We start from the raw sequence: 18,464 nt of genomic DNA, 5'->3' as shown, positions 1-18,464 counted from the left end.
ACACACACACACACACACACACACACACACACACACACACACACACACACACACACACACATTTTTAAGAGCATCAAACAGGATATTTCAGCATTAAAAATCGTATTTTTAATGTGTGACAGCGTCCTGTATCATAAATACATCTATCTGTAAAAACCGTGTGAAAATAGGGTGAAATTCGAGGAGATGTTTTTTATTTTAGTCGGGCAAACAGCTTCCTCAGTACAAATAAATGCACTGGGGGCACGTGAGATACCTATCCAAAATGGCGGCCGCGCTGGTGCGTCTACCCATGTCTATGGCCCCCATGCTGGAAAGAATTTGGTTTCACACGTCTCTCTTGTGGCGAATAAAATTAAAACAACAAAGTAAGAACCAAACGGCAATGAAATTATCTCAAAATGCAATCAGTAAGCAAAAATCTATTTTTGGTAGTCAAAAAAAAAAAAAAAAGAAAAGCGAGAAAGGCCCTGAATTACATTTAATCGAGCAGAGCAGCGGCCTAGAAAAACGAGTTTCAAGGAACGCAAAGTAGTCGTTCATTTTTAAACACAGAACCGACATTTATCTGTTTTATTTTGTTGTTTTTACCTTAGTGTCAAACATGTTTTATGGCATTAAGAAATGCCCCAATATGGAAACATGTGAAGCTAATAGCGCCACCGACCGCTGATAAAATGGGCAGAAAAGCCGAAATTAAAACTTTTATATTTAGCCGTAAAACCTTGCAAAATGCCCTAATAGCCATTACATTTACACAAAAACGTGATTTCCCGAAAAAATTACTTTACTTACGTCGAGTTAGAAGTCAACTTCAGGACCACCGCTCCCTCCCAAACGTCGGAGTCCCAATTTATGCAAATGAGCTGCGAGTACGATCACAGGTTCCGTGTCAGAGACAGGAGAGGTTAGTGGGTTGCCAGATCTGAGCAATACCTACCTTACAGTATTTATTTACAAGCCATGACACTGAAAAAACAACACATTCAACACATGGTTGACCAAAAGTGCTGTACCAGACAGAGATAAAAGCCATTAAAGAAACCCAAAAACATGAGCACATTACCATAACATGGGACTAAAAGGTACATTTACTGCCTCACAGACCAAAAAGTACGTTTTTTTTAAGACTTAACATAAAAAAAAAAAAAAATTCTTTAATAAAAAAGTATTTTTTTCTTTGTCCACAGGCCATTACTTACTTATAATTTCAGGTTCAGAAAGATAATTATATGTCGTTAATTGTCACATGTCACGTATGTTATTGCTGTTAATGTCTGTAACAAATCTCTCTTGTAAATGAGACTGTCTCAAGAGACTTTGCTGTAAAAATCAAAGATAAAAAAAATAAAAAATCCTCCTGAGGGTCAGGTGGATGGTTTTAAGCTGGATCAGCAGGGTTTGCATATTCTGTTCTCTATGCTGAACATCAGACAAATTCAAGAATCAAGAATCTTTATTGCCTTTATGTGTTACCATAATACATTTTTGGATGAGACGTTGGCTCAGAATGCAAATACATATAAATTATGCATAACACAAGACAAAATGTTTCCAAACGTTTTTTCTCTAAATCAGCCCTTTGACCAACAACACTTCCAGAGCCGCTTAAAGCATGCAATAGACCTTGGCATCTAACAAGACTCATCTTATGAGTCAAAAAGACATGTCAAAAGACTCGAACATATGACTTTACAGACGATGTAGATTATGGTGCAGTTTCATGAGTGTTTCCCATGAACGCTCAGTCGTGTCATACACTCATGTACACAGTAAAATATTGTGCAATTAAATTGAGTCTTCAGTTACAGAACTGTGTAATTTGCAATAATTATAATGTGAGAGACAGTTCAAATAATTATCATTAGATCAATAACATGTACAGAACAGTAATGTGTTTGTAACATGTAACAAACTATAAACTAGACGCTGTTTCTAAGTTTATTAGTTTGTGATTGAATGTTTCCTGGACTCGTGCAACAGAAACTGTGTTCGGATCTTGTAGACGGCATCCCACAATCCCCTGTGCTGATCTCACCAACCATGCTAAATCCTTCCTCTTCTCTGCCGTACAGCTCCCATTCCACACTGTCTGGCTGAGACACAAAATGCTTTTGATTGTAGTTCGATAAATGTTTATTAGCAGCTAAGTAGAAAGTCCAGTCAATTTCAGTCTCAGTCCAGGAGATGTCAGAAGAGATGTGAATGCCGAGGAACTTAATGCTGTCCAGACGTTTCACCACCTGCTATGCAGAGAGGAGCACGTTCAGTCAGTCTTCCTGGACCTCTTATGGCCAAATAGCTGTAACACGGGGGAAAAAATGCAAAAAGATACAAACAATGCACACAGAATAATTATAAGAAATATTTTAAAATATGGTTGTCAGTGAAAATGCTGAAACTGAATTTATGTTAGTGTGTCAGCTATGTATAGTGCAATATGTGTCATACTGCATGTGTTCATTATGTTTGTGATGTACAGACATGTTCAATAAACTAGAATATGCATTGTGATGAGGCTTGCTGGTCAGCTCCACCAAAGAGATGCAAGATCAAATGAGCTCCTCTGCGATAAAGCAGAGGTCTGACTGCAGGAGTGATGCTTCTGAGAAGCTCCAAGATCAGGCATATATTATTCCTGACAAGACCAGGGCATAGGAAAAGAAACAGGATGAGGATAGAAGAAAGAAAATCAGTTGTCAAACTATATAGAAAGTGAGCATTGGAAATATATGGCTTAAGTTTCTATCATGGCATGGAAGTCACAGTTCTTCAACTGCATTATGGGGGACTTTCCAGCCAAACCATCATTAACTGACACATAATGGACTCCAAAGACAATCACCATCTGCCATCCAGTCATCCATAATCTATACCTGTGCAGGCTTGTGCCTATTTCTAGCGATCATTGGTTGAGAGGTGGGTAGACCCTGGACAGGTCTCCAGTCCATCACAGGGCAACACAGAGAAACAGACTCTCACTCACACCTATGGACAATTTAGAGAAACCAGGTAACCTAACAGTCTTTTTCTGGACTTGGGAGGAAGCCGGAGTACCCGGAGAGAACATGCAGAACATGCAAACTCCATGCAAAAAGACCCCAAGCCAGTGTTTGATCCCAGGACCTTCTTGCTGCAAGGCAACAGTGTTACCAACTGTGCAGCCCTTCCCATCTGCCTTATTTGAAAAACTTCTTGAGCAAAATCCTTTTTTTTTTAGCCCAGCAAAACTAATAATGTGCATTATACTTTTTTAGATCACTGACGTTTCAGCTATATTGCCACACTTGATGAACATACTGTAATGAAAGCAAGAAACACATCCAAATAAGATTCAGTGAAGAAATTATCACTTCAGTCACAATAGACAATCTAACACACTTTTTGCATTAAATATATAAGGTCTAAACAAGTCTAAGTACATTGCAAACGGTTTCCCTTGTCTAACTTTGCTCTTCCTGCTTTGTATTTTTGAATATGCTCCTGTTGTTGGAATTTTTGTGTGTCTCTTTAAGAAAAGGAAACTAGAGTAACTATCCGCCCACAGGGTAAAAAAATCCACCCCATCGTGAAACTGAAAGTAATAAGGTATGAGCGGGAGGAAAATGGCTCACAGTCCGGAACTGTTGGATTGCTCTATTTGTTTACAGCTACTGGACGAACCTGTGACTACTGCCTGCGGACACAGCTACTGTATGAAATGTATAAATACTTTCTGGGACACAAAACCAAACCTCGAAGAAAAATACAGCTGCCCTGAGTGCCGGACAACTTTCAGCCCAAAACCTGTTCTCCACAGGAACACGGTGCTGGCCTATGTGTTGGAGGAGCATAAGAGGAAAATCAGTCCAAGTGCTGCTGCTGCTGATGATGAAGATGATGATGCTGCTTCACCAGGAGAGGTGCCATGTGATTCCTGCACTGAGAGAAAAAGAAAAGCTGAGATGTATTGTCTCATGTGTCTGGCGTCCTTCTGTGAGACACATCTGCAGCCTCATTTCCAAGTGCCTGTGCTGAAGAGGCACAAGCTGATTCAGGCCTCTACGAGAATCCGAGAGGGTATCTGCTCCCTCCACGACAGACGTTTTGAGATTTACTGTCGCACTGATGAGCAGCTGGTGTGTCCACTTTGCGTGGTGGAGCACAAGAACCACGACATTGTGGAAATCACAACAGAGGTCAACGCAAAACAGGTAAGCTAGACCAGCCAAAACATAAAGTTATGTTTTTATAACCATTTGTTTTTGATCTCAGGGCCTTACAAGTTAATGACTCTCTGCTTTAACAGGATCAGCTGGAAAGGGCCCGACAGGAAATAGCAGGTAGAGTTCTGGTTTCCCAGCAAAAAATGGAACAGCTCAAGGAAGCGGCGAAGTCTATTAGAGTAAGTGTTGAGACATAGCACACACACCTGTGGTGTGAACTTTGAACCTCCATAACTGCCTTTTTTTGCTGATCAGTAATCACCCATTCCCTAGATAAGCTGTGTTGATTCCTCTCTTTGCCCAAACTGTACAATTTGCATGTTTTGTGTAAAGTTAGTGTTTGACTTTATGTTCTCTGACAGTGGGGGCCCACTCAGCTAAATTTAGCAAGTCATTTTAAGTCGTGACCTAAGTCATTTTAGTGACTGCTTCCATCCTTAAGCAAAACTCTTAAGCACTAAGAAATGTGGCCTAAAAAGCACAGCACCTCCATCCAGTCGTGGACCGATGAACAAACTGCTGTTTGTGCCAAGAGTTAGTCATCATCCAACAGGTGTCCAGAACTTTGGGTCCCCATAGATCTATTTCAGTTCTTTGAGAACCGATACAGCCCAATTTGGTGCTAAATTAAGGGGTTCTGTTCTGCTTTGGACTGGAGCTGGTGAGCTTGATTGACTCTTGAAGTGGTTCTGAGATCTAGGTTAAATCCCTTTCTTTACTTTTCTCTTCTAAGTTACGGTTGGGTATTAGACATGAGGATTAGGCCACCAGGTTTCTTTCTGTTTAGCTTATGAGAACCCTGAAGGTTTATTCTAGTCCTACTAATTATTAAGTAGACTAGGATATTCAGTGATCTTGCTGTTCTGAAAGCCTTCATCCTTTAGGTTGATTTTGTTGATTTTGAAGTTATGAGATTCACTGACATATGAGCATTGATGTAATTTCATGTAGCATAACCTCACTCACTTGTGAAACATACATTTTCCTTTCACTTTTGTTCTTTAAATATTTTATAGATTTTTTTAATTTGGAAATCAGGTAAGGTCTGAGTTGACTTTAAAGAAACTGATGGAGAAGTAGAGAAAAGTAACGCAATAATTCTTTCCTGGGCAAAAAAACTCCTCCCTTTAATGTCCCCCAAAGCAGAAGTAAACATTTATTCTTTATTTATGTGCCTTTTCATATTCACTTAAAGCTATCTAAAGCTGAAACTGTGACACCAAAGACTATTAGTCATGACAGCTGTAACGTTGTTTGGTCTCCATTAGGATGCTGCTTGGGAGGCGAGTGACAACTTTGAGGAGCAGTGCACCGAACATCTACGTTTATATGTCCACTCTCTGGAAAAGAAATGTACTGAGATGAGAGACAAAGTTGAGGAGGTGGAGAAAGCTGGAGTGGACTGGACTAGAAATCACATAGGACGACTGGAGCGTGAAATCCATAACCTTAAGGGACTGGGCCATAATCTCTGCCAGCTTGCCCAAACTGATGATCCCATTCAATTTATTAAGGTGATTACTTAGTTCAGGGGTGTCTAAACCCTTTGTCATGTGAGCCAAAATTACTGGTGGTCCAATAGAGTATAACTTTTAAAGAAACTAAAATCACATCACATTGTATCATTGCTGGATTTCCGTTGTGGTACGGCAATCCAGCAGGGACACAAAACAGTCCAGGGGTCCTAAATGTTCCCAGGCTGCAGTTTGGACACCCCTGCTTTTATTTCCTCATTTTATTTTATTTTAAGGTGTTTAATGTAAGACTGTCCGAATCGCTAATTTGTTTGTTTCATGCAGGATTTCCAGTCGCTCGGTGACCTCCATGTGCTTCCAGGCTCAGATGAAGGACCGTTGCCTCTGACGAAGTTGGTTTCAGGAAAAAAAGACCAATTGAAAAACATGTGTGACAAGCAGAGAGTTCAATTATTTGGCCATTTTAAAGATTATACAAGTAAGCTGGGTATTCTGTGACAAATTTAATTTAATCTGCATGTTTCCTAAAGTTGAGAAAATTATTATTTTTTTGTACTTGTTAGTGTTGAATATTCTCAGGAAGCCTTACATCGAATCAACATCGAGAAAAGACATGTTGATGAAGAGCACATGTGGGTAACATAATTAAGATATCTCCACAAAACATGTTAAAGTTTCACCATCTGAATGGGCGAATTGATCCTCTCTTCTAGATATCGTCCCAGAGCTGGATCCCAACACAGTGCATGCATGTCTTTACATGACAAACACCAAGAGGGAGCTATCGTGGGGAATAACGGGCCAGGCTCATCCAGATCACCCTGACAGATTCACTGGCTTTTACCAATCGATGTGCCAAAACGGCCTTCAAGAAAACCACTACTGGGAGGTGGAGTGGGACGGCGGCATCGTCGAAGTGGCTGTGTCATATAAAGGCATACAAAGGAAAGGGCAGAGTAAAGACTGCTGCTTCGGCCACAACAAGCTCTCCTGGAAGATGATCTGCTCTCCTTCTGGTTGCACTTTTTGGCACAATAATCTTCACAAGGGTCTGATTCCTCCGGCTCAGTCTCGCAGAGTCGGTGTGCACCTCAAGTATACCGAAGGAAAGTTGAGTTTCTACAGCGTTTCAGGCTCTGGCATGCTCACGCTGCTGCACCGAGTCCAGACAACCTTCACTGAACCTCTCTATCCTGGGTTTACTGTGGATTTAGGAGCAACACTGACAATATGCACCATTTAGGTTCACCAACATCACAGAACAATACATTCAAGATTGACTGTGATTATTATATTTAAAATGTAGGGTGAGTAGGGGGGGCTTGTTAAAACAACTGAGGTTTTATGTATGACAGAGCAACATGTTGTTTTGTCATGTTTCAGAGGTTTCAATGAGGCAAAGATTACTCTGTCAGGATCCCCAGGAATGTGATTAATTAAGTTAGCTCCCTGGGGATCCTGCAGTCTATTTATGATACACTCATATACTCTTCATCCCTATATCCTTGTTTTGTCTTCTATTTAGGTCTCTGTTCTGCATTTATGTTAATTATATATTCTGATAATTGTTTGAGTTTCTGTCTGGTTAGTTATGTTCATTATTATTTTAGCAGTTCTGTTAGATCTTTAGTTTATGCTTGCCTTTCTTTAGTTAGTTCAGCATTTTTTTTTTTATGATGCATTCTGATTATTAGTTTCAGTTCCTGTTAGCTACTATTCTTTATTTTGTTGTCTTGTTGGTTCTGCTCTTCCTTAGTTAGGCTACATTCACACTGCATTTTTCAAGCCCCCCCCCCCCAAAAAAAGAAAAGAAAATCCGATTCGCACCACTTCCATATGTGGTACTAATCCAGACATATAGATTTTTTTCCCGGAGCGTCTGAAGTCTGAACGGTCATATCTCATTTTATCTGTCTTTCATCCGTCACTCTCCTGGCTCTCATTACACATCCACAAAGTAGTAGCAGTTAACACTCCAGAAAAGACCATTATTAATAGCTGTGCTGCTTTCTTCTTACCTTATTTCGTTTTGCTATGATGTGATCTTAATATTTGCAGCTCTCATCGCTCAACAGCTTTCTAATATGTCGGCCTGTATCCACATTTTTTCTCTCGAGTTTTTTTAAACAAAACTTTATTGAACACTTCCAGAAACAATTATATTCACCATTACTTCCGAAAACTGGCCTGCTATGTGATGTCTCCTTCTGTTATCTGCGCATAAGGGTCGCTTTGTGGTCTTCAACCGTTAAGACAGAAGTCTGATGGTAGTGTGAATGTAGCGATATTTCCCCTTATCTTATTCCCTATTAGATTCACTTCTTCCTCTGCTCCTGTCAGTTCTCTGCCCTCCTTCCCCTCTGTTAATTGGATCTAACTCATCCCCCGGCTCCCCTCCTATATCAGCCCAGCATTTACACATTGTCAGGTCATTCCGTCTTCATCTGTGATGCTACTCTGTTCTGATATAATACACACCATTTTCCTGGTAAATGTATCCCGTAAACCTGTGTTTTAATAAATACTCGTCATCTACCACAGTCGAGTCAACTCTCGAGCTCTTGTTTGCGCTTTGGTCTGATTCAAACACAAAACCTGACATATGACTGAAACAGCAAAACTTCAGGTTATGTGACTGTTTTCTAAGGAGCTGTAAAACACAATTAATAGATGAAAAAAGTAATAAATAGAATGATGAACTGTATGTGAAAAATTACCTTACTTGCCAAAACATCTTTTTTTTTTTAAATGAAGTAATTTTTTTGTTTGGTTCCACTGTGCTGCTTCATAATATGGACTTTGTATTTTAAAGTGTAAAAATCATTGAAGGGTTAAAAGGCTCTATGAGATGAAGTAAAAATGTTGTCCCTGTTTTTTGAATGTTTATTTTGTTTTTATTTTTTCTAAAAAAAAAAAAAAGCAGATCGTTCTTATACAGTTTATATGATAAATCTATTTTCATCTGATATTGATATTGATCTAATATCATCTATCTTGGATTTTTTTAATTTTGTAAAAACTTTATATGAATTAAATAAAATCATTTAACAATCTTTTCTAATCTTTTTGTGTTGCCTTTAATGTCCTCAGCACTTTGATTATTATCTGAATCTTTACTTGGAAACCTTTTGTCCCAATAAACAGTACAAACCAGATGTTTATACACCATGTAAAATGACACAACCCTTTTTTGTACTGTTTGACATTAAATCAGACTTCATTTGTGTTTTATATCAGTTGGGATCAACAAAATTATTACTATTTGGTAAAAGCCAGAATCACCAATTTATTTTTAAGCTTGATTTTTTAGTTGCCTTTTAAACTGTATGGCTCGGGTCAAACATATTGGATTTTCTGAGTTACATTTTGGTCCAACAGAGACAGGTTTGTAAGCAGACTTGCCTGCATAGACCTTCTCAGCTCTGCTCACAAATTCTCTATGGGGCTGAGAACAGAGTTTTGTGATGGCCACTTCAAAACTTTTAATGCTTTGTCCTTGAAGCCCCTTAGGGGCATTGTTCGTTTGACAGACCAGTTTGACTTTAGAGGATCTCATGTTATTACATTATGATGCCATTTTTTTGTTAAGTTAACCAGTCCACACCACACCCACACATTTCACACTAAAATGATAATCTGTGGGCAGAGAACCCATCTCCCTCCTGAATGGTATGATGGCTAGATATTCCCATCCTGTTTCTACTTGAACATAATTGTTTGAACAGATGGACGTGGCATTTTCGTGTCATCTGGAAATACGTGCCCAATAATGAACCAGACTTGTGGAGGTCCACAGTTAAACTGGCTTGATTAAACACCAGATATCTGTCAGTAAAATAATTTTTAATTATTGCCTTGGTAAAATGAAAAATAGTGAGATACCTACGGTACATTGATTGAGTCAACACTTCCCAATTACAAATTTGTTTTTCAAATTTCAACAGAGCTATGGGCTCCATAGTTCTGTTGGCACAAGACAGAGCCAGCAGAACTATGTGATAGACTGAAAGATTTTGCCAACAAACATTTAGGAATATATTCTGGATTTGGTAATCAGTAAATGTCTAAACATTTCCAGGGTTGTTTTTTTTTTATGTTATCTTTAAAACTGTCACTTCCATGGACTCAATTAGCCAAATATAAATTATTGTACTTTGTTAAGGACAGTTCAACTGAAAACTTTAACCAAGTTTATTCTTCCACCTCCACTTTGTTCTGTAACTCAGTAAATGTGCTCGTCCAGGTTCACTGTTACATTTCTTAAAGTGAGACTTCACAGATAAAACTTCTCCAAGAAAGAAAGGGAACTCTTCTGTTCTGAAATCCTTAATGGAAACTGTAATAATGCTCATCCCCTGTTGGCCACAGTCGACAGGTTAACAACTCTCTTGTGTCTGCAGCATTTGAACTCAACTTCAACGTGACTTGCAAGTGATTTTCTAACATTTGTACAGAGAAATTTCAGAAAATTAGAAGTCTAGTCTTTACATCAGTATCAAGTCTAGTACTAATGTTGTGTCCAGTCAAAACAAGTTTGGACTAAATTCTATGTATCTACCAAATCAACTGTGTTATCACTCGCCTCCCACAGTGCCAGTATTATTGGACCTCAGTGCAGGATTCAACAGTTTTGACCATGTATTTTTTTTGTAGTCAGTTGATTGTTGCAAAAATGTATTGTTATTATTATTATTATTTATGAGCTGTTTCTCTGAGATTTTTTATCCACATTTAATCGGATCATTTCTATTTAAAAAAGCCTTTTATTAACTTTTGATGCTTATGGTAATGTCTTTACAACTTCAGTTGATTCAAATGATAAACCTCAATACAGGATACCTTTGGATTATTATACGTTTTTATTTGTTGTAATATGCATAATTGCATATATATATATATATATATATATATATATATATATATATATATATATATATATATATATATATATATATATATATATATACATTACCTTTTGACTTTGTCAAATTCAACTCAAACTGTCTTTTATAACATCCATTTAAGAAATATGCTAAAATTTCTGCAAAGTCCATAAAAAATATTGAGGCTTCAGGACTTGTGCCTACAGATTGTACTTTACAAAACATCCTTTTATACATTATTGACACATAAATATGCAGCGCCAGCACCACTAACAGGATTTAAGTAAAGGCAGTTATAGAACAGAGTCAGTAGAAAGATGTTCTACGGTGTCGTAGAAGCGCAGTGTAGCCTTATAATGCAGCAGCTTCTCAGACAAGGAGCTGCTGCTCAGTGGTTTACCCTGAACACTCAGGTCCATGTACCTAAAAAAACAAGAAGAGACACTTTTAGAAGCACCATCATTTTCCTTCACGTGAGTTAAAACCATTGTAATTTCAATGCAACCTGTGCTGTTGGGATAATACTGTACCTGTATGATAGTCTCCAGAACAGGAGAGTATTTATTGCCATCAATGAGGCCAGAAGGAAGAAGAATATCTCAAGATTCCCATCATGCAGAGAGTTTGGGTAGAAGTTACCTGTTTTGGCATTGAAACATTCTCGGGTCACCATTTGATGTCAGAAGATGTCAGAAGATATTTGCAATTCAAAAATTAAAATTCATACAGACTAAATTGTCACTGAGTGATATTTTTTTATATATATTTTGATTATTGTGGTAGTGATTTTCACATAATTTTAATATTTCACAACAACAATAAGAAAGAAATGTCAGCTAGGCATGAAGTGAATCCACCTGTGGCTTTACTAAGGTGGTAATGAAGCCCATCAGCTCATTTGCATTATTGGTTCTGGTGTCTCTCATCTTCCTCTTGACAGGAAAGATAGTTATGCAAATTAGATGCAAACTAATCACACCATGGTCCTCAACCTGTGGACCAACAGCAGCAGATAGCATTGCTCCCCGAATGATCTCTGACTATGGAAAGCTCACACTGGCCCTGAAGAAACTTGAATTCTTAGTTTTTCTCTCTTCTTCCAGATTCTGGGATCTTGATTGTCCAAATTGAAATGCAGAATCTACTTTCTTCTTTAGATTAATCTCTAATGGGTCTTTGGACAGCTTAGCAACAGTTGTCCTTCCACAACATTTTCCATTAATATGCTTGTATACCATTGTCCGTGAAAAGCCACTTTCTTTAGCAACTTCAGTAACATCCACTGAACCACTGTCGCCCTGCGACAGACTGGCGACCTGTCCAGGGTGTACCCCGCCTCTCGCCCATTGACAGCTGGAGATAGGCACCAGCACCCCTCACGACCCCAACAGGGATAATCGTTTAGGAAAATGAATGAATGGATGGATAAACCAGTCAAGCTAGCACTCCCATGATCATATAGGTTATGAAATGAATATAAAAGGGAGAGGATTGCATTTCCAACTCTCCAAGTATTTACAACTTGTTCCTCCAACACATTCCAAAGAGATTACATCAGCAGTCTTATCATCATTCAGGTGACCAAGTACTCCACTCACACCAAGCAATAGCTTCTAACAACCCAGGACAGTGACATGTGGGTCATTGATTTGCATCTGACTTAGAATGCATTTAGGAGGATGGGCCTCCATGTCCTTTAAAAACAGCAGTGCACCAACTGCAGGTTGCTCAAATGCGAGCCACCAGAATTGATAAAGACTCCTGTATAGGTGTCGAAACAAAATAAGGTAAAAAAAATCAAACAACTGGACTTGTATTCTGAAGCTGAAGACGTTTTGAGGAAGCTTTCTCAATTCAAAATGTTTGGAGTAGTGTGGCGTTCTAAGCTTTATAGACCTGCTGGTGAGGCCTCGTTAGAGCTTAGATTTGCATGTAGATTCACCTGGAATTGATCAATCCTCACAATGGAGAGTTGTCAGGCTCATCGTTTGCCTGGCGCACAGGAGGAATGTTGTGGACACATGCATGGAGGTGTGAATTGAGGTGAAACTTGGTAGGAATCAAACCTATTGCTGTGTTATAAGTTTTTGAAAGTTAAAACCTGAGCCCTCCTCTGTTTAAATTTTTTTTTATCACTTAACATAAATGGCTTCCTTCACCCCACTCTCAAACCATCTGTCTCCTTTGTCCAAAATGTGAACATTTTGTTCCTCAAAAGAGTCCTCATCATTTGCCTGAGCCAGGAATGATCATGACCCGGATGTCTGAGAATCTTCATCAACATAGGTGTTGAAACGTTTCCAGGAAGAACTGCGAAAGTCCGTTTGCCTCCGATTTAAGTCTGTTTGCTGTTGCAATGACCTAGATAACTGAGAATGTTCACAGAATATAAAATAGCATTTCAGTATTGAAAATACTGTTTTTGGTGGTCTTAATCTAAATGAGGTTTGAGTTGTATTAGCTGTAAGTTAAAATCATCTACATTTACTAAATATCCCTGAGTGTGCAATGAATTAGTTGAATAGGTTTCACTTCCTTATTTGAATTACAGAAATAAGTTTCATTTTATCCTACATTCTAATTTCTGGACATGCACATGGATGTGGGTAGTTTATTTCTACCTCCAGAGCAAAAGTACACCAGCTGAATGATGAATGCACCAAGCAAGCAGCCCCCTCCATAGGATAGAGTGAGGAAGTGCAGGGAGATCCCCCTGATGTGGCTTGGGATCAGCTGGAAAGATATGAGGGAACCTGTAACAGAACAAGAGACCAACACACGTCTATCTGTTGCAAGTCTCAGATCATCTGATGGAGTTTAAGTCTTTAAGGAAACTTTAAGAGTCAAAACAGGGACGTTTTACTCACAGGCAGGAGTGACGAGGGCCTCAGCTACACCAAGCAGGATGTACTGAGGAGCCAGGTGGAAACACGGCATGGATGATACATGCAGAACCTTCCCGGACAGGGTCTGCTCCACCACAGGGTAGGCCTTCCTGTGTAGCTCCACCAAACCTGCGACCAGGACAGAGACAGCAGCACATGCATGGCCCAAAGCTGGAAGGGGAGGATGGACAAGGTGGTATAATGGAAAAAGAGGGCTGCAAATGAGGGATATGGTTTCAAAAGGAGCGAGATGAAAAAAATGTAAGAACATTTTGGTGAAGTTGCATCAAAGGTATAGATTACTTGGACTTACTTATGACTCTTGCAGGTGCCAGTGGAGTTTTCTCCATAGAGAGGAAGTAAGTTGTCACAAACTCCATCAGTGGGGCCAAGAGTAGCAGAGGTGAGATGCTGATGACATTCATAGCTCCAATGGGCAGCAGAAGGCCATTCAGGTGGAGGTTGGAGTTCATGGTCTGTATGTAATAACCTGAGGGAATCTGTGGAAGAATATCTCCTCAACCCCTTTGCGATTTATAAAACGACATTAAAAGGTTGAAAAGTGTGCATCATGACGTGCCTGTGTGACGCAGACTCTATATAGCAGCTGAAGCCCATAGAGAGGAAAGAGCTTTGCCAAGACTTTGACATTTTCCACGTGGGTCTCACTGTACCGCCCACCGTTGTTCTCTTTGGCCCGGTCCAGCCAGGACACCACATCTCCGCTCAGGTGACGATGCCGGAGGCAGCACATTTTGAAGGAGTTCAGGAAAACTCCCAGTGTGGTCAGTAAGGATCCACCTGAAACCAGTGCCAACAAGGAGCAAGACTAACATAAGTGTTTTGTGTTTCATTTGTTCCCACGTGTGCTCTTTTAGACCATGTTGATTTTTACATCGCCCTCTACATTTATTGGGACCCTAAATTCAATATTCACAGTAGAATTGTCTTCTTGAAAACTCTTCTTGAAAATTCCAACCTCTAATCATCAAGATTTATCAAAAAAATATCTTTTTGCCAATAGGAGATTACTTCTCCTACTAGATTTTTCAATACTGGACAGAGAGAGGGATCCTGGACCATCCCTCTTTGCACAATCTCTCTAGATTCTCTAGAAATCTGGGTCCTCTCTTCACTTTTCCTTACAGGTTTTCTGGGATTTAGATGGGGGACTGAGAAAGCCATGAAGGTAAGGTGATACCATTTCTGTGGTGACATGACTATATGTTGTAGGTCAGTGTCCTTCCAAAATACACAGTGCTGACCCCATTTGAATTAATTGGTAGGCTCCATTAGGATTTTCAATTAAAATATCCAGTTGTTTCAAAAAAGAAAAAGAAAAAATGCATCAGATACCTTTAAAAAAAAAAAAAAAAAAAAAAAAGGGGTTGGTTGGTAATAACAACAGTTGTGTTGCTGTGTCAGTGTTTACTCACATGCTTATTGAAATAAATCAATTTAAAAGTTCATTTTCATACTGAGATTATGCTAAGCCAATGAACGATTAATTTATTTTAGGTTTTCCACTTCTATAACACGAGTGCCAATAAATGTGGGCGCTGTTGTACCTCTCTTGGGTTTGTAGGTGAGTTTATTGCGCATCATGTGGATGGCGATGAGAGCCAACAGCACAGAGGTGAAAGGGATGAGGAAGACCAGATTTTGGGCCACAGACTGCTGGATGTAAGCGATGCCCAGAAAGACGACAGTGGAATTCAGATTCACTAACCAGTAGAACCTGAATGCAACAACAAATGATATTAAAGCAATTAATTTAATTCAGTCACTCCAACAAACTGATGAGTGGCACAAAAGTAATTTGGTTTTACAGCAAGCATGTGCTAACAGAACTGACATTTATTCAGGAAATGTTTTCAGTGCAAGACATTTTGAATGATGACTCAGTTTAACTAAAGTAAGAAACTTGCCGTTTCGAACCACATCAGTAAAACCACTTCACCCACCAGTTGAAGAACGACAGGAGCTGGTGCTGGTTGTAGCTCTGCAGGCTGTAGGCTCCCATTGGACAGAGGATGGCCCTGATGCCACCGATGCCCAGCGCGGCGGCCAGGAGGCCCATGTAAAACAAGACCTGCTGCTCCATGGGGTCCAGCTTGTGGGTCATGTGATGAGTGTCAATGTAGAAATCTTCAAATGGAAACGCAACCACTGGCAGCATGGCTGTGCCTATAGGGTAGACCACAATTACAGCGCTGTTCAAAAACCGTGGGTCATCTTTCCGTCTTCAAAAAAAGCTTTCAAAAACAGACTTTCTAATTACTGTAACTGTGATATCGACTAATAATCTACAATTGTATAAAGAATGTATGTGTTTAGTGAAGGACAATAATTGATTGAGATATTAAAAGGCTCAAAATCCCAAGGGATGACCCATTGTTGTGTTAATCCACAACCAACAAACAGCAATGCCTTTGTCACTAGCAGCCACTAATTCCTTTGGCTCATTTCTTTACTTAAATCTATATAGAAAACATCAAAGATTAAATACTTTGATAAGAAATACAGCAGCTTTTAAGATTATTGGCACCCCTGGTAAAGATGTGTAACAAGAGTTAAAATTACTTTCCATTTTATGCTTTCGCTTTATGTAATAATAAAATATTTTTTTAATTTTAGTAAATTTTTTCAGTGGAGACATAATCCAACAGTAAGAAATTATTGATTTATACAGAATCTCTGGTGTAACACTAATCAGTAATTCCTATATATCAATAGACATGAAGGTCACTGTTTTTTAGCTATTTACCAAAATTTGGCTAAATTTACAGTGACAGCAATAACAAATGGGTTTAAAACAATTCAAACGACTGGACTAGAACATGAGTTTAACTGAACACCACATGCAATATGGAAAATGGTAATGAGAGGAAAAAACTGAAAAAAATTACACAATGTACAATATGCTGGGATGATAAGGCACAAAGACTTGAACAAATAGGTGTGAAAAAACAGCCAAACTCCCAAGAAAGTCAGTAAGAAACCTTCAGAAAGTCTGGAGAGCTTTTAATTGACACCACATTAAAAGATTCAGCTTAAATCCATCTTATTTGAACTAAAGTATAAAGATATCAAGAGTGGGTTAAAACATTTGCTCACCAAGGTGAGGGTCAAATATGCATTAAAGGAAGACATTACACAATTGTTATTCAGTTTTAGTCTCCAAATAAATATTTGGTAAAGGCAAAATAAATTAACTTGGCTTTACCTGATTTGGCTTGAAAATGGTAACAGAAATGACTGTGGAAAATACTAAAACAAAAAAAAAAAGCTGTCTTTTGTTTTTTGTATTATACCAATCAACTGAGGAAGAAATAACAGCTCTCTTACCAAAGAAATGGAGAAAAGCGCACAAATACAGGACCTTAGTCCTTCCTAAGTAGGTCTCTGCAAACCACCCAACCAGAACAGGGGTCAGGGTGCTGACTCCTACGAAGCACAGGTTGACAGTCGCAGCCAGGTAGTTGTCGTAGCCCAGCTTCACAGTGCAGAACAGAATCATGTTACAAACAATCCCAAAGAATGTAAACCTCTCACACAGCTCCACAAGCAGTACACAGATGACAACTTGGAGCTTCTTGCGGGACTTCTTCTGTGGTCTTTGCTCCAGAGGAGGAGTCCGGAAGAACCGTTGCACTCTCCCCCTGCCGTCCGGCACTCTTTTCAGTTCTCCTGCCACCATTCCACCAGCATGGTGATTCCAATGCTGCTTCGTTGGTTGAGCACTGGCAGTACTGATCCAGCTCATGCTTAATGAGAACTCATCTTCTCGTGGATCACAACCATCAGAGAGCAGAGCTGGAATCCTGCGACCTGGTGTGACTCCTGAGTTGAAGTACAAACAAACCAGACTCATCCTGTCTGTGTTGGTGCCGGCTTCTCCTGTTTTATCATCTTACTCAGAACTGTGGTTGATTTATGGGAATTTGACACATTGTGCAAAATTGTATCACGGAGTGATGGATGGGAGCTGTTTAGAGAAGGCCCGCTTATAAGAAAATTCCCAGTTTAGAACTACCGTCTTCAACTCATTTATTACAAATTAGTTGAACATTTGCGATTACCTGGTCCCCTCTGCCCATCATTTATCCGAGATTTGTGGGAAACCTGTCAAGATTAAGTCATATACGTAGAAAATACAAGCTTTGAAACAAATTTCAAAACAGAATTCAAAATACTTTTCAAAATATTAATGATCTGTAAACTGAATATCTCAGCTATTCCTGTATTATGCAAAAAAAAAAAAAAAATATATCCACGTGTGAAGAATATCCAAAGCAAACTTTTTCCTAAAGTCACCTAAAAGGTTAATCATTCCTTTTGTATTGTCATCTAAATGCACATTGCTCATAACTTTAGCTTTTTAAAGATACAGGAGAACCTTTGGCTATTTTTCACATACTTTTTAAATCAGGTTCCTTTTGCTAAAATCAAGAAGAAAAAAGCTGCAACAAAGATAAAATACAACAATAAGTGAACCTGTGCTGCAGGTTGTCACAAACTGGCTCCAAATGTCACATCTCCCTGTTAAAAATGAACCTCAGCGAGCGAAGCTCATTTAGAGTGAGCTGCTGGTAATTAGACTCAAAACGTTAGATTGAAGTGAGACAGAGTGCAGGTTAACAACAACTACATCAGGACTGTGAGACAAGCAACTTTTTATCCCCTTAAACTGATGAGTCTGAGAAGAAGAAAAGAAGCATCGCCTTGGCAGGCACAGATCAGAAAAAAACATCAATTTAAAAAAGTTCAGCTTTAATTTAAATCACTCAGAAGAGTAACTGATCTAAACAGAAACAATTTAACAATATGCTGATTTGTACACAGCAATACAGTTTGTAGCATTGTTTCCTTACAGCAAGAAGGTCCTGGGTTAAAATCCCGGCCCTGGGGTTGTTCTGCATGGAGTTTGCATGTTCTCCCTGTGCATGTGTGGGTTCTTTCTGGGTACTCTGGATTCTTCCCACAATCCAAAAACATGACATTTAGGTTGACTGG

At 39.1% G+C, this 18,464-nt stretch overlaps 2 protein-coding genes across 4 annotated transcripts; one reads left to right on the top strand and one right to left on the bottom strand.

The window, feature by feature from the left end:
* The first annotated feature begins 3,466 nt into the window (after positions 1-3,466).
* LOC105922628 (E3 ubiquitin/ISG15 ligase TRIM25) lies at positions 3,467-8,418 on the top strand. Its single transcript, XM_012858519.3, has 6 exons — positions 3,467-4,193; positions 4,289-4,384; positions 5,474-5,719; positions 6,005-6,158; positions 6,244-6,312; positions 6,394-8,418. The coding sequence occupies exons 1-6, from the start codon at positions 3,591-3,593 to the stop codon at positions 6,921-6,923; spliced, it is 1,698 nt and encodes a 565-aa protein (XP_012713973.2). The 5' UTR covers positions 3,467-3,590; the 3' UTR covers positions 6,924-8,418.
* A 2,225-nt stretch (positions 8,419-10,643) lies between these two features.
* slc15a5 (solute carrier family 15 member 5) lies at positions 10,644-17,433 on the bottom strand. 3 transcript variants are annotated; one of them, XM_021314174.2, is made up of 9 exons: positions 16,797-17,433; positions 15,413-15,635; positions 15,017-15,186; positions 14,029-14,249; positions 13,762-13,948; positions 13,431-13,619; positions 13,185-13,316; positions 11,094-11,202; positions 10,644-10,986 (listed from the first exon to the last, which is right to left on the bottom strand). In XM_021314174.2, the coding sequence occupies exons 1-9, from the start codon at positions 17,320-17,322 to the stop codon at positions 10,857-10,859; spliced, it is 1,887 nt and encodes a 628-aa protein (XP_021169849.2). In that variant the 5' UTR covers positions 17,323-17,433; the 3' UTR covers positions 10,644-10,856. The 3 variants fall into 3 exon arrangements, with proteins under 3 accessions (XP_021169849.2, XP_036007725.1, XP_036007733.1); XM_036151832.1 differs by having other exon boundaries at positions 13,431-13,577; XM_036151840.1 differs by lacking the exons at positions 10,644-10,986; positions 11,094-11,202 and having other exon boundaries at positions 13,225-13,316; positions 13,431-13,663.
* Positions 17,434-18,464: the final 1,031 nt, after the last annotated feature.

Source organism: Fundulus heteroclitus, chromosome 2 (genome assembly GCF_011125445.2).
Source record: "Fundulus heteroclitus isolate FHET01 chromosome 2, MU-UCD_Fhet_4.1, whole genome shotgun sequence".
NCBI classification, from domain to species: domain Eukaryota; kingdom Metazoa; phylum Chordata; class Actinopteri; order Cyprinodontiformes; family Fundulidae; genus Fundulus; species Fundulus heteroclitus.
This window is presented reverse-complemented; position numbering and strand designations above follow the sequence as displayed.